Below are 17,511 nucleotides of genomic sequence, written 5' to 3'. Positions count from 1 at the left end.
CGACACGTCATTTAGTGTGGTACGACACGTCATTTAGTGTGGTACGACACGTCATTTAGTGTGGTACGACACGTCATTTAGTGTGGTACGACATGTCATTTAGTGTGGTACGACATGTCATTTAGTGTCGTACGACACGTCATTTAATGTGGTACGACACGTCATTTAGTGTGGTACGACACGTCATTTAGTGTGGTACGACACGTCATTTACGTGGTACGACACGTCATTTACGTGGTACGACACGCCATTTAATGTGGTACGACACGCCATTTAATGTGGTACGACACGCCATTTAATGTGGTACGACACGTCATTTACGTGGTACGACACGTCATTTAGTGTGGTACGACACGTTATTTAGTGTGGTACGACTTGTCATTTAGTGTGGTACGACTTGTCATTTAGTGTGGTACGACACGTCATTTAGTGTGGTACGACACGTCATTTAGTGTGGTACGACACGTCATTTAATGTGGTACGACACGTCATTTAATGTGGTAAGACACCTCATTTAGTGTGGTACGACTTGTCATTTAGTGTGGTACGACACGTCATTTAGTGTGGTACGACACGTCATTTAGTGTGGTACGACACCTCATTTAGTGTGGTACGACACGTCATTTAGTGTGGTAAGACACGTCATTTAATGTGGTACGACACGTCATTTAGTGTGGTACGACACGTCATTTAGTGTGGTACGACATGTCATTTAGTGTGGTACGACACGTCATTTAATGTGGTACGACACGTCATTTACGTGGTACGACTCGTCATTTACGTGGTACGACACGTCATTTAATGTGGTACGACACGTCATTTAGTGTGGTACGACACGTCATTTAGCGTGGTACGACACATCATTTAATGTGGTACGACACGTCATTTACGTGGGATGACATGTCATTTAATGTGGTACGACACGTCATTTAGTGTGGTACGACACCTAATTTAGTGTAGTACGACACGTCATTTAATGTGGTACGACACGTCATTTACGTGGGATGAGACGTCATTTAATGTGGTACGACAAGTCATTTAGTGTGGTACGACACCTAATTTAGTGTGGTACGACACGTCATTTAATGTGGTACGACACGTCATTTACGTGGGATGAGACGTCATTTACGTGGGATGAGACGTCATTTAATGTGGTACGACACATCATTTACATGGTACGACACGTCATTTAGTGTGGTACGACACGTCATTTACCTGGGATGACACGTCATTTAATGTGGTACGACACGTCATTTACGTGGTACGACACGTCATTTAGTGTGGTACGACACGTCATTTAATGTGGTACGACACATCATTTAGTGTGGTACGACACGTCATTTACGTGGGATGACACGTCATTTAGTGTGGTACGACACTTCATTTAATGTGGTACGACAAATCATTTAATGTGGTACGACAAAATCATTTAGTGTGGTACGACACGTCATTTAATGTGGTACGACACGTCATTTAGTGTGGTACGACAAATCATTTAATGTGGTACGACACGTCATTTACGTGGGATGACCTGTCATTTAATGTGGTACGACACGTCATTTAGTGTGGTACGACACCTAATTTAGTGTAGTACGACACGTCATTTAATGTGGTACGACACGTAATTTACGTTGGATGAGACGTCATTTAATGTGGTACGACACGTCATTTAGTGTGGTACGACACCTAATTTAGTGTGGTGCGACACGTCATTTAATGTGGTACGACACGTCATTTACGTGAGATGAGACGTCATTTAATGTGGTACGACACGTCATTTAGTGTGGTACGACACGTCATTTAATGTGGTACGACACGTCATTTACGTGGGATGACACATCATTTAATGTGGTACGACACGTCATTTACGTGGTACGACACGTCATTTAATGTGGTATGACACGTCATTTAGTGTGGTACGACACGTCTTTTAGTGTAGTACGACACCTCATTTAATGTGGTACGACACGTCATTTAGTGTGGTACGACACGTCATTTAGTGTGGTACGACACTTCATTTAATGTGGTACGACAAATCATTTAATGTGGTACGACAAAATCATTTAGTGTGGTACGACACGTCATTTAATGTGGTACGACACGTCACACGTCATTTACGTGGGATGACACGTCATTTAGTGTGGTACGACATGTCATTTACCTGGGATGACACGTCATTTAATGTGGTACGACACGTCATTTACGTGGTACGACACGTCATTTAATGTGGTACAACACGTCATTTAATGTGGTACGACACGTCATTTACGTAGGACGACACGTCATTTAATGTGGTACGACACCTCATTTAGTGTGGTACGACACCTCATTTAATGTGGTACGACACCTCATTTAGTGTGGTACGACACGTCATTTAATGTGGTACGACACCTCATTTAATATGGTACGACACGTCATTTAATGTGGTACGACACGTCATTTACCTGGGATGACACGTCATTTAATGTGGTACGACACGTCATTTAGTGTGGTACGACACGTCATTTAGTGTGGTACGACACGTCATTTAGTGTGGTACGACACGTCATTTAGTGTGGTACGACACGTCATTTAATGTGGTACGACACGTCATTTACGTGGGATGACACATCATTTAATGTGGTACGACACGTCATTTACGTGGTACGACACGTCATTTAATGTGGTATGACACGTCATTTAGTGTGGTACGACACGTCTTTTAGTGTAGTACGACACCTCATTTAATGTGGTACGACACGTCATTTAGTGTGGTACGACACGTCATTTAGTGTGGTACGACACTTCATTTAATGTGGTACGACAAATCATTTAATGTGGTACGACAAAATCATTTAGTGTGGTACGACACGTCATTTAATGTGGTACGACACGTCACACGTCATTTACGTGGGATGACACGTCATTTAGTGTGGTACGACATGTCATTTACCTGGGATGACAAATCATTTAATGTGGTACGACAAAATCATTTAGTGTGGTACGACACGTCATTTAATGTGGTACGACACGTCACACGTCATTTACGTGGGATGACACGTCATTTAGTGTGGTACGACATGTCATTTACCTGGGATGACACGTCATTTAATGTGGTACGACACGTCATTTACGTGGTACGACACGTCATTTAATGTGGTACAACACGTCATTTAATGTGGTACGACACGTCATTTAATGTGGTACAACACGTCATTTAATGTGGTACGACACGTCATTTACGTGGTACGACACGTCATTTAATGTGGTATGACACGTCATTTAGTGTGGTACGACACGTCTTTTAGTGTAGTACGACACCTCATTTAATGTGGTACGACACGTCATTTAGTGTGGTACGACACGTCATTTAGTGTGGTACGACACTTCATTTAATGTGGTACGACAAATCATTTAATGTGGTACGACAAAATCATTTAGTGTGGTACGACACGTCATTTAATGTGGTACGACACGTCACACGTCATTTACGTGGGATGACACGTCATTTAGTGTGGTACGACATGTCATTTACCTGGGATGACACGTCATTTAATGTGGTACGACACGTCATTTACGTGGTGCGACACGTCATTTAATGTGGTACAACACGTCATTTAATGTGGTACGACACGTCATTTACGTAGGACGACACGTCATTTAATGTGGTACGACACCTCATTTAGTGTGGTACGACACCTCATTTAATGTGGTACGACACCTCATTTAGTGTGGTACGACACGTCATTTAATGTGGTACGACACCTCATTTAATATGGTACGACACGTCATTTAATGTGGTACGACACGTCATTTACCTGGGATGACACGTCATTTAGTGTGGTACGACACGTCATCTACGTGGTACGACACGTCATTTAATGTGGTACGACACGTCATTTACGTGAGATGAGACGTCATTTAATGTGGTACGACACATCATTTAGTGTGGTACGACACGTCATTTAATGTGGTACGACACGTCATTTACGTGGGATGACACATCATTTAATGTGGTACGACACGTCATTTACGTGGTACGACACGTCATTTAATGTGGTATGACACGTCATTTAGTGTGGTACGACACGTCTTTTGGTGTAGTACGACACCTCATTTAATGTGGTACGACACGTCATTTAGTGTGGTACGACACTTCATTTAATGTGGTACGACAAATCATTTAATGTGGTACGACAAAATCATTTAGTGTGGTACGACACGTCATTTAATGTGGTACGACACGTCACACGTCATTTACGTGGGATGACACGTCATTTAGTGTGGTACGACATGTCATTTACCTGGGATGACACGTCATTTAATGTGGTACGACACGTCATTTACGTGGTACGACACGTCATTTAATGTGGTACAACACGTCATTTAATGTGGTACGACACGTCATTTACGTAGGACGACACGTCATTTAATGTGGTACGACACCTCATTTAGTGTGGTACGACACCTCATTTAATGTGGTACGACACCTCATTTAGTGTGGTACGACACGTCATTTAATGTGGTACGACACCTCATTTAATATGGTACGACACGTCATTTAATGTGGTACGACACGTCATTTACCTGGGATGACACGTCATTTAATGTGGTACGACACGTCATTTACCTGGGATGACACGTCATTTAATGTTGTACGACACGTCATTTACCTGGGATGACACGTCATTTAGTGTGGTACGACACGTCATCTACGTGGTACGACACGTCATTTAATGTGGTACGACACGTCATTATGATATAGTCCGGTAAGAGCAGACTGATTATATTAAGTGTAAATTGTTGATACTATTTGTAATAATAATAATAATAATAATCAGGATGTTTTTACCTTTTTTCAAGATAGCTAAAGACTTAATGGAGGACCGGGAGCAAAGAAACTAAAAGTAGACGGAGAAGAAAAGGAAGATAGTCCTGAAGAGGTTAGTTTTAGTTTAATGTCTTGTACAGGATTGCTTATTATTTTTATTGGATAGTAGTCTGTTTATGTCAATTCTTATTTTTAATCTTTATTACTTCTTGTGTAATTTATTTTTATCCCATATTTGTTTCCACTACCGCACCTTACGTTGGAGTCCTTAATCTCGTTATATGCAAATATAATGACAATAAAGTCCATTCTATTCTATTCTATTTAATAATTGCAGTTTCCTACGTCCTACTTCCTGTCTGATTCCTGTCCCCTCCCTCCCTCCCCCGTGACTGCCCGTGCCGTCCCTCCGCCCTCCCCCTGCCTCCCTCACAGCATCCATCGTCTCCTCGCCGGCGCTCACATGTGGCCCCCTGCACGCTAGGATGCGGCGAGCAGGTGCACAACCACGGAGCGGCCGGGGAGGCGCCACGCTGCCATTGCCTCATGTTTTATGCACGGCCGCGACACGACGGCGTGCCCGCCTCTGAATCTTCCTGACGCCTGGGACCGCGTAAGTGTGCATTAACGTGTCCTTTTTTTTTTTTGCGCTAACCGCCGTGCTAAGAGCGTGTTGTTCAGTATCATGTCTGCAGAGAGGCGCCACAGCCTGGGGGCGGTGCCCATGGAGAGCTGGATGACCCACATGCCGCCCGCCCTGTGGGACACCCCGCTCTGCCACCTGGCCATCCCGGGTAGGCCGCTCACACGCCAATATGGCCGCCAGACAATGACGCTGTCCTCCCCCGCGTACAGGCAGCCATAACGCCATCACCTACTGCCTGGACTCCAACAACCGCTCCCCCGTGGACCTGACCCAGCCCGACATGCTCCGGAAGCTGGACCGCTACCTGAAGCCCCTCATCCGCCCCTTCGTGTACAAGTGGGCCGTCACGCAGGTGAAACGCTTTGGTGCTCCAATCAAATGTGTTGCTAGGCAGAGTTCGGTGTGCTTGATCCCAACTGCAAGCCAATCGGAAAATTGTTTTCAACAAGCCACGCCCCCATGAGACTGGTTGACCGTCAAGTTAGCACCTGGTAGAAACAGGAAGTCCACTCTCAAACTGACCCAACAGCTTTGTGCAAAAGTACATTTTTAATCATAAACGTGGCCAAAAAAACTTTAATGAGGCTTCACCGCACATCTTAATTTAAAGTTTGAAAAGTTTAATCATTTAGTTTTTTACAGTTAGTATGCTAACCAAACATGATTTTTAAATGTTGAGTTTGCATGTAGCTTACATAGCTATGCTAGAATGATGTTAAAATGTAATGTTAGCATTTTGCTCATGTGTTGCTAACCCAGCATGATGTTAACATGTAAAGTTTCATGTAGCTTACATAGCTATGCTAGAATTATGTTAAAATGTAATGTTAGCATTTTGCCCATGTGTTGCTAACCTAGCATGATGTTAAAATAAAAAGTTTCATGTAGCTTACATAGCTATGCTTGTGTTGATTGAATACAATTATGTTAAAATGTAATGTTAGCATTTGGCTCATGTGTTGCTAACCTAGCATGATGTAAAAATGTAAAGTTTGCATGTAGCTTACATAGCTATGCTCGTGTTGCTTAGATAAAATTATGTTAAAATGTAATGTTAGCATTTTGCTCATGTGTTGCTAACCCAGCATGATGTTAACATGTAAAGTTTCATGTAGCTTACATAGCTATGCTAGAATTATGTTAAAATGTAATGTTAGCATTTAGCTCATGTGTTGCTAACCTAGCATGATGTTAAAATAAAAAGTTTCATGTAGCTTACATAGCTATGCTTGTGTTGATTGGATACAATTATGTTAAAATGTAATGTTAGCATTTGGCTCATGTGTTGCTAACCTAGCATGATGTAAAAATGTAAAGTTTGCATGTAGCTTACATAGCTATGCTCGTGTTGCTTAGATAAAATTATGTTAAAATGTAATGTTAGCATTTTGCTCATGTGTTGCTAACCTAGCATGATGTTAAAATGTAGAGTTTCATGTAGCTTACATAGCTATGCTAGAATGATGTTAAAATGTAGCGTTAGCATTTGGCTCATGTGTTGCTAACCTAGCATGATGTTAAATTAAAAAGTTTCATGTAGCTTACATAGCTATGCTTGTGTTGATTGAATACAATTATGTTAAAATGTAATGTTAGCATTTGGCTCATGTGTTGCTAACCTAGCATGATGTAAAAATGTAAAGTTTGCATGTAGCTTACATAGCTATGCTCGTGTTGCTTAGATAAAATTATGTTAAAATGTAATGTTAGCATTTGGCTCATGTGTTGCTAACCTAGCATGATGTTAAAATGTAGAGTTTCATGTAGCTTACATAGCTATGCTAGAATTATGTTAAAATGTAATGTTAGCATTTAGCTCATGTGTTGCTAACCTAGCATGATGTTAAAATAAAAAGTTTCATGTAGCTTACATAGCTATGCTTGTGTTGATTGGATACAATTATGTTAAAATGTAATGTTAGCATTTGGCTCATGTGTTGCTAACCTAGCATGATGTAAAAATGTAAAGTTTGCATGTAGCTTACATAGCTATGCTCGTGTTGCTTAGATAAAATTATGTTAAAATGTAATGTTAGCATTTGGCTCATGTGTTGCTAACCTAGCATGATGTTAAAATGTAGAGTTTCATGTAGCTTACATAGCTATGCTAGAATTATGTTAAAATGTAATGTTAGCATTTAGCTCATGTGTTGCTAACCTAGCATGATGTTAAAATAAAAAGTTTCATGTAGCTTACATAGCTATGCTTGTGTTGATTGGATACAATTATGTTAAAATGTAATGTTAGCATTTGGCTCATGTGTTGCTAACCTAGCATGATGTAAAAATGTAAAGTTTGCATGTAGCTTACATAGGTATGCTCGTGTTGCTCAGCTAGAATTATGTTAAAATGTAATGTTAGCATTTAGCTCATGTGTTGCTAACCTAGCATGATGTTAAAATGTAGAGTTTCATGTAGCTTACATAGCTATACTAGAATGATGTTAAAATGTAGCGTTAGCATTTGGCTCATGTGTTGCTAACCTAGCATGATGTTCAAATAAAAAGTTTCATGTAGCTTACATAGCTATGCTCGCGTTGCTCAGCTAGAATTATGTTAAAATGTAATGTTAGCATTTAGCTCATGTGTTGCTAACCTAGCATGATTTTAAAATGTTGAGTTTGCATGTAGCTTACATAGCTATGCTCGTGTTGCTTAGATAAAATTATGTTAAAATGTAATGTTAGCATTTTGCTCATGTGTTGCTAACCCAGCATGATGTTAACATGTAAAGTTTCATGTAGCTTACATAGCTATGCTAGAATTATGTTAAAATGTAATGTTAGCATTTTGCCCATGTGTTGCTAACCTAGCATGATGTTAAAATGTAGAGTTTCATGTAGCCTACATAGCTATGCTAGAATGATGTTAAAATGTAGCGTTAGCATTTGGCTCATGTGTTGCTAACCTAGCATGATGTTAAAATGTAAAGTTTGCATGTAGTTTACATAGCTATGCTCGCGTTGCTCAACTAGAATTATGTTAAAATGTAATGTTAGCATTTTGCTCATGTGTTGCTAACCTAGCATGATGTTAAAATGTAGAGTTTCATGTAGCTTACATAGCTATGCTAGAATGATGTTAAAATGTAGCGTTAGCATTTGGCTCATGTGTTGCTAACCTAGCATGATGTTAAAATAAAAAGTTTCATGTAGCTTACATAGCTATGCTTGTGTTGATTGGGTACAATTATGTTAAAATGTAATGTTAGCATTTGGCTCATGTGTTGCTAACCTAGCATGATGTAAAAATGTAAAGTTTGCATGTAGCTTACATAGGTATGCTCGTGTTGCTCTGCTAGAATTATGTTAAAATGTAATGTTAGCATTTAGCTCATGTGTTGCTAACCTAACATGATGTTAAAATGTAGAGTTTCATGTAGCTTACATAGCTATGCTAGAATGATGTTAAAATGTAATGTTAGCATTTGGCTCATATGTTGCTAACCTAGCATGATGTAAAAATGTAAAGTTTGCATGTAGCTTACATAGGTATGCTCGTGTTGCTCAGCTAGAATTATGTTAAAATGTAATGTTAGCATTTACCTCATGTGTTGCTAACCTAGCATGATGTTAAAATGTAGAGTTTCATGTAGCTTACATAGCTATGCTAGAATGATGTTAAAATGTAATGTTAGCATTTGGCTCATGTGTTGCTAACCTAGCATGGTGTTAAAATTAAAAGTTTGCATGTAGCTTTTGCTTAGATAAAATTATGTTAAAATGTAATGTTAGCATTTTGCTCATGTGTTGCTAACCCAGCATGATGTTAACATGTAAAGTTTCATGTAGCTTACATAGCTATGCTAGAATGATGTTAAAATGTAATGTTAGCATTTAGCTCTTGTGTTCCTAACCTAGCTTGTTAAAATGTAAAGTTTGCATGTAGCTTACATAGCTATGCTCGTGTTGCTCAGCTAGAATTATGTTAAAATGTAATGTTAGCATTTAGCTCATGTGTTGTTAACCTAGCATGTTAAAATGTAAATTTGCATGTAGCTTACATAGCTATGCTCGTGTTGCTTAGATAAAATTATGTTAAAATGCAATGTTAGCATTTTGCCTATGTGTTGCTAACCTAGCATGGTGTTAAAATTAAAAGTTTGCATGTAGCTTACATAGCTATGCTTGTGTTGCTTGGATACAATTATGTTAAAATGCAATGTTAGCATTTTGCCTATGTGTTGCTAACCTAACTTGGTGTTAAAATAAAAAGTTTGCATGTAGCTTACATAGCTATGCTAGAATTAAGTTAAAATGTAATGTTAGCATTTTGCTCATGTGTTCCTAACCTAGCATGTTAAAATGTAAAGTTTGCATGTAGCTTACATAGCTATGCTCGTGTTGCTCAGCTAGAAATATGTTAAAATGTAATGTTAGCATTTAGCTCATGTGTTGCTAACCTAGCATGGTGTTAAAATAAAAAGTTTGCATGTTGCTTACATAGCTATGCTTGTGTTGATTGGATACAATTATGTTAAAATGTAATGTTAGCATTTAGCTCATGTGTTGCTAACCTAGCATGATTTTAAAATGTTGAGTTTGCATGTAGCTTACATAGCTATGCTCGTGTTGCTTGGATAAAATTATGTTAAAATGTAATGTTAGCATTTTGCCCATGTGTTGCTAACCTAGCATGATGTTAAAATGTAAAGTTTGCATGTAGTTTACATAGCTATGCTCGCGTTGCTCAACTAGAATTATGTTAAAATGTAATGTTAGCATTTAGCTCATGTGTTGCTAACCTAGCATGATTTTAAAATGTTGAGTTTTCATGTAGCTTACATAGCTATGCTCGTGTTGCTTAGATACAATTATGTTAAAATGTAATGTTAGCATTTTGCTCATGTGTTGCTAACCTAGCATGATGTTAAAATGTAGAGTTTCATGTAGCTTACATAGCTATGCTAGAATGATGTTAAAATGTAGCGTTAGCATTTGGCTCATGTGTTGCTAACCTAGCATGATGTTAAAATAAAAAGTTTCATGTAGCTTACATAGCTATGCTTGTGTTGATTGGGTACAATTATGTTAAAATGTAATGTTAGCATTTGGCTCATGTGTTGCTAACCTAGCATGATGTAAAAATGTAAAGTTTGCATGTAGCTTACATAGGTATGCTCGTGTTGCTTAGACAAAATTATGTTAAAATGTAATGTTAGCATTTTGCTCATGTGTTGCTAACCCAGCATGATGTTAAAATGTAAAGTTTCATGTAGCTTACATAGCTATGCTAGAATTAAGTTAAAATGTAATGTTAGCATTTTGCTCATGTGTTGCTAACCTAGCATGATGTTAAAATGTAAAGTTTGCATGTAGCTTACATAGCTATGCTCATGTTGCTCAGCTAGAATTATGTTAAAATGTAATGTTAGCATTTAGCTCATGTGTTGCTAACCGAGCATGGTGTTAAAATAAAAAGATTGCATGTAGCTTACATAGCTATGCTCGTGTTGATTGTATACAATTATGTTAAAATGTAATGTTAGCATTTTGCTCATGTGTTGCTAACCTAGTATGATGTTAAAATGTAAAGTTTGCATGTAGCTTACATAGCTATGCTAGAATTATGTTAAAATGTAATGTTAGCATTTAGCTCATGTGCTCCTAACCTAGCATGTTAAAATGTACAGTGTGCATGTAGCTTACACAGCTATGCTCGTGTTGATTAGATACAATTATGTTAAAATGTAATGTTAGCATTTAGCTCAAGTGTGCCTAACATAGCATGTTAAAATGTAAATTTGCATGTAGCTTACATAGCTATGCTCGTGTTGCTTAGATAAAATTATGTTAAAATGCAATGTTAGCATTTTGCCTATGTGTTGCTAACCTAGCATGGTGTTAAAATTAAAAGTTTGCATGTAGCTTACATAGCTATGCTTGTGTTGCTTGGATACAATTATGTTAAAATGCAATGTTAGCATTTTGCCTATGTGTTGCTAACCTAACTTGGTGTTAAAATAAAAAGTTTGCATGTAGCTTACATAGCTATGCTCGTGTTGCTTAGACAAAATTATGTTAAAATGTAATGTTAGCATTTTGCTCGTGTTGCTAACCCAGCATGATGTTAAAATGTAAAGTTTCATGTAGCTTACATAGCTATGCTAGAATTATGTTAAAATGTAATGTTAGCATTTAGCTCATGTGTGCCTAGCCTAGCATGTTAAAATGTAAAGTTTGCATGTAGCTTACATAGCTATGCTCGTGTTGCTCAGCTAGAATTATGTTAAAATGTAATGTTAACATTTAGCTCATGTGTTGCTAACCTAGCATGGTGTTCAAATTAAAAGTTTGCATGTAGCTTACATAGCTATGCTTGTGTTGCTTGGATACTATTATGTTAAAATGCAATGTTAGCATTTTGCCTATGTGTTGCTAACCTAACTTGGTGTTAAAATAAAAAGTTTGCATGTAGCTTACATAGCTATGCTCGTGTTGCCTAGACAAAATTATGTTAAAATGTAATGTTAGCATTTTGCTCATGTGTTGCTAACCCAGCATGATGTTAAAATGTAAAGTTTCATGTAGCTTACATAGCTATGCTAGAATTAAGTTAAAATGTAATGTTAGCATTTTGCTCATGTGTTCCTAACCTAGCATGTTAAAATGTAAAGTTTGCATGTAGCTTACATAGTTATGATCGTTTTGCTCAGCTAGAATTATGTTAAAATGTAATGTTAGCATTTAGCTCATGTGTTGCTAACCTAGCATGGTGTTAAAATAAAAAGTTTGCATGTTGCTTACATAGCTATGCTTGTGTTGATTGGATACAATTATGTTAAAATGTAATGTTAGCATTTAGCTCAAGTGTGCCTAACCTAGCATGTTAAAATGTAAATTTGCATGTAGCTTACATAGCTATGCTCGTGTTGCTCAGATAGAATTATGTTAAAATGTCATGTTAGCATTTAGCTCATGTGTTCCTAACCTAGCATGGTGTTGAAATAAAAATATTGCATGTAGCTTACATAGCTATGCTCGTATTGCTTGGATACAATTATGTTAAAATGTAATGTTAGCATTTTGCCTATGTGTTGCTAACCTAGCATGGTGTTAAAATTAAAAGTTTGCATGTAGCTTACATAGCTATGCTCGTGTTGCTCAGCTAAAATTATGTTAAAATGTAATGTTAGCATGTAGCTCACATTGATATGCTAGTGTTGCTTACTTAGCATGATGTTAAAATGTAATGTTAGCATGTCGCTCACATCGATATGCTACTGTTGCAAACCTAGCATGATGTTAAAAAGTAATGTTAGTATGTAGCCCACATAGTTATGCTAATGTTGTTGTTCTTTAATGTCTCGTTGTTGTTTGTGTGTTTTCAATTGGGGCAGTTAAGCAAAAGCCACCTGAATTCTGCCTAGCAACAGTATCAGGCATGTAATACTAGGTATGATGCATGGTAGTACTAAGCGTGGCGGTGCGTTGACAGGAGTACTCGGTGAAGCAGCAGCTGGACTGCGGGGTCAGATACTGTGACCTGAGAATCGCACGCCGGCCCAACGACAACTCTACTGACCTCTACTTCTACCACGGCGTTTATAGCACGCTCACCGTGGAGGTACGATTACATCCAGAAGACACAATAATAATAACAATGATTATAGTGATAATAATATTGATAATAACAATGATTTTAAAATGTAAATGTAATGTTCACGAAAAAAAAAAAAAAAATATGTAAATAATTATCATAATATAATAATAATAATAATAACAAATATTTTAATTATAATAATGATAATAATAATGAAATGATAACAAACTGAAGTAATAATAATAATAATAATAAAAACAATAATTATAATAATAGTATTGATGATAACAATAATAATTATAACAATGACAACAACAATAATAATGATAACAATAATTATAATAATGATAATAACAATGATTATAATACTAATTATAATAGTAATGACAATAATTATACTATAATAATAACAGTGATTGTAATAATGGCAATAACAATAATTATAATTTGATAATGATATTGATTATAATACTAATAATAACAATGATTGTATTAATAACAATAATTATTATAATAATAGTAATAATAACAATAATAATTATAACAATGACAACAACAATAATAATGACAACAATAATTATAATAATGATAATAACAATGATTATAATACTAATTATAATAGTAATGACAATAACAATAATTATAATATAATGATGATAACAGGGATTGTAATAATGGCAATAACAATAATTATAATTTGATAATAATGATATTGATTATAATACTAATAATAACAATGATTGTATTAATAACAATAATTATTATAATAATAGTAATAACACTGATAATTATTATAACAATTATAATAACTATGATTATAATAATAACAATAACTAGAATAATAATAAAAATAATGATGATAATAATAATAATAATGATGACTAATTATAATAATAATGATGAATAATTCTGCTACTGATGATGACATGATGAATAATGAATGACTCTGCTACTGACGATGACATGATGAATGATGAATGATTCTGCTAATGGCATGATGAATAAAGAATGATTCTGCTACTGATGATCGCATGATGAATAATGAATGATTCTGCTACTGATGACATAATGAATAATGAATGATGCTGCTACTGATGACATAATGAATAATGAATGATGCTGCTACTGATGACATGATGAATAATGAATCATTGTGCTACGGATGACATGAGGAATAATGAATGATGCTGCTACTGATAATGAATGATTCTGCTACTGATGATGACATGATGAATAATGAAGGATTCTGCTAATGATGATGTCATGATAAATAATGAATGATTCTGCTACTGATGACATGATGAATAATGAATGATGCTGCTACTGATGACATGATGAATAATGAATGATGCTACTGATGTTGAATAATGAATGATTCTGGTACTGATGTTGACATGATGAATAATGAATGATTCTGCTAATGATGATGAATAATGAATGATTGTGCTCCTCACAGACGGTTCTTGGTGAGATCAGAGAGTGGTTGGACTCGCGTCCTAAAGAAGTTCTCATCCTGTCATTCAGTCACTTCCTGGACGTGAGCTGTGAGCAACACTTGCTGCTCCTGACCAGCATTCGGAGCATCTTCTCCTCCAAACTCTGTCCCAAAACGGTGCTTCTTGTCTCCCTTCAATGTAGCCCTGGGATTCTTTGGGCACCTTTTCTGGTACTTGGGTGACCCTCCCCTTCACAGTGCATTGGGGTGACCCTCCCATTTACAATGCATTGGGGTGACCCTCCCATTCACAATGCATTGGGGTGACCCTCCCTTTTACAATGCATTGGGGTGACCCTCCCTTTTACAATGCATTGGGGTGACCCTCCCGTTCACAATGCTTTCTTCATTCAACACCATTAGCTTAGTCATTGTAATTAGCCTTTTTTAACACAGGTTACGGGTTAGAAAGGTTTCTTATTTCTGGAGATGGCCTAAAACATTTCTTTTTTAAATTGATTCTTATTAAGAAAAATAATATATATATATATATTTTTTAATAGATTTTTTTTAAATTGCTTTGAAATATTTTTTTTATTTATATATTTTTTATAAAAATAAAAAAGATTTAATTTTTTAATTTTTGTGAATTGATTTATAATCGAGATGAATAAGAAACGTGATTCAGATGTGAATCAAATAGTATATTCACATGGTAAGAACTAGGAGTGCAGAACAAAATCTAGTGCCATCTGAATCTCAATTCTTATTCATACTGATTGAAATCCATTCACACGTTTCAAAAATCAATTTAAAAAAAAAAAAAAAAAATATATATATATATATATATATATATATAATATTTTTTTTCTTTTTTTTTTAAATCGGGAAACAAATACAACAACAAAAAATATATGTTTTAATTGCTTTGAAACATTTGTTTTAGTTCAATTAAAAAAAAAACGTTATTTTTTTGATTGTTTTTTTTTTTTAATCATTTTTTGTGTGCACTCCTATTAGATAGTATATTCACATTGTAAGAACCAGGAGTACAGTTAAAAAAAATTTAAAAAATATTTTTTTATTTTTTTATTTTTTTTAAAATCGGGGAAAAAAAACATTTTTTTTAAAGTGATGTCTGAAAATGATGTATCGATATCAAATTGGAATGAATAATAATTGATATTCAGATGTGACTAGATTTAGTTCTGCACGCCTATTAAAAGGTATATTCACATCATAACAACAAGGGCACACAAAAACATCGATTCACATTGGAATCGCACTTCCCGATTCAAAATCGATTCATAATTTTCAAGAATAAAAACAAAATACTAAAATTTTAATGTTTTTTTTTAATTGGGGCGAAAAACAAACATTTTAAATTGATTTTTTTTTAAATTATGAACTTATTTACAATCGTGATGAATAAAAATTGTGTTTTGGATGTGAATCGATTTTTTTGTGCGCCCCTATTAAATAGAATATTTACATAATAACTAGGGGTACACAAAAAAGGCGATTTACATCCAAAACGCAATTCTTTATTATAACATTTTCAACAACAACAAAAAAAACAAAAAACAAAAAAATATATATATATATCAGTGACATGCAGTCACTAGAGGCAGGTGAGGTGGGGCCTCACGTGCCATCATGGAAAGAAAAAAAATGTAAAATGAAAAAAAAAATTCATTAAATTGTTATATGTATCCAGTGATTATACTATAAAGTTATTTTCCATTTAACTTCACCAGTTTTAAATTATTTTTATTCAAAATCGCTGAATTTTCACATTTGCCGTTCAAATACTGAGAAGAGACGGTGCGGTGAGTCAGCAGCCAGTTGAGGCACGTCACTCAGTTGTGCCTCAACATGGATTGCGGACTCGGCTAACTGCTGGCCTGCTGTGCTGTGAGACCGTATTGCTATATGAATTATATTATACATTTCCATAGTTTAGTTAGCTGAGGTATATAATGTACAGTGTATTTTGTCAACAACTGTATGTGTGTAAAGTATTTCTTGTGCTGAGCAATCATAAAACGGCTGCGAAGACACACTGGCTGAGGCTCGCAGTAGCCCCGCCTCGTTGTGCCGGTTAATGCACCCCCGCCTACGAACGCACCCCCTGACGGGAGTGCCACACCAACCAAAACCCACACCCAAACCCCCCACGTGCATGACCGAACCCACTCAAAAAAGTCACCCAACAAGAAGCCAAAAAGTGCAAAAACAACAATGCTCGCGTTGGAGGAGCCGCGAACGACCGCAGGGACACAACATTAGGTACACCTGCAGACTGCAGCACGGATTTCATATTTCAGTCATTCACAACTCCTCCAACAAGAACATTATTGTTTTTGCACTTTTTGGCTTCTTATTAAATAACCTTTTTAAATAGATTCAATCTTGCACGTGGAAAGTTTAAGTGTGGGCTTTAGTTGATATAACACTCCCGTCAGGGGGTGCATTCTACGGCGGGGGTGTATTAATCCAGCACAACCATAATAACATTTTTTTTTTATTAAATGCTTTTTTGTGTGCTACAGTTTGTATGTGTAAAGTTAAAGTTAAGTTAAAGTACCAATGATTGTCACACACACACTAGGTGTGGTGAAATTTGTCCTCTGCATTTGACCCATCCCCTTGATCACCCCCTGGGAGGTGAGGGGAGCAGTGGGCAGCAGCGGCGCTGCGCCCGGGAATCATTTTTGGTGATTTAACCCCCAATTCCAACCCTTGATGCTGAGTGCCAAGCAGGGAAGAATGCTGGTATGAGCTTTTAAACATAACCCGTTAACTGCTGCCAATCAAATGGTGAATAAGATACTCTTTAGGGTTCATATGTTTGTAAATCTGACTGTGATGAAGTCAGTGCCTCACCAGCCATCAACCTCACCGCACGTCACTGAGATATATATATATATATATATATATATATATATATATATATATACATTATTTTTTAATCGATTTTTTTTAAATCGCTTTGAACATTTTTTTTATTTCAATTTTTTTGATTAAAAAAAAAGCTAAACTTTATTTTATTTTTTGGGTGATTTTTTTTTTGACTT

At 36.3% G+C, this 17,511-nt stretch overlaps 1 protein-coding gene across 5 annotated transcripts in view; it reads left to right on the top strand.

The window, feature by feature from the left end:
• Window positions 1–17,511, top strand: part of plcxd1 (phosphatidylinositol-specific phospholipase C, X domain containing 1) — a 58,540-nt gene that overhangs the window by 19,596 nt on the left and 21,433 nt on the right. For 2 of the 5 annotated variants that reach the window (XM_072915063.1, XM_061977553.2), the window contains 6 exons: window positions 4,847–4,922; window positions 5,246–5,423; window positions 5,478–5,604; window positions 5,666–5,808; window positions 12,895–13,023; window positions 14,456–14,611. In XM_072915063.1, coding sequence (XP_072771164.1) covers window positions 5,364–5,423; window positions 5,478–5,604; window positions 5,666–5,808; window positions 12,895–13,023; window positions 14,456–14,611 — 615 coding nt within the window. In that variant the 5' untranslated portion in view covers window positions 4,847–4,922; window positions 5,246–5,363. Of the gene's footprint in view, window positions 1–4,842; window positions 4,923–5,245; window positions 5,424–5,477; window positions 5,605–5,665; window positions 5,809–12,894; window positions 13,024–14,455; window positions 14,612–17,511 lie in introns of those variants that run through there. The other 3 variants (XM_061977554.2, XM_061977550.2, XM_061977555.2) reach the window with 3 other exon arrangements.

Source organism: Nerophis lumbriciformis, linkage group LG18 (assembly GCF_033978685.3).
Source record: "Nerophis lumbriciformis linkage group LG18, RoL_Nlum_v2.1, whole genome shotgun sequence".
NCBI lineage: Eukaryota > Metazoa > Chordata > Actinopteri > Syngnathiformes > Syngnathidae > Nerophis > Nerophis lumbriciformis.
This window is presented reverse-complemented; position numbering and strand designations above follow the sequence as displayed.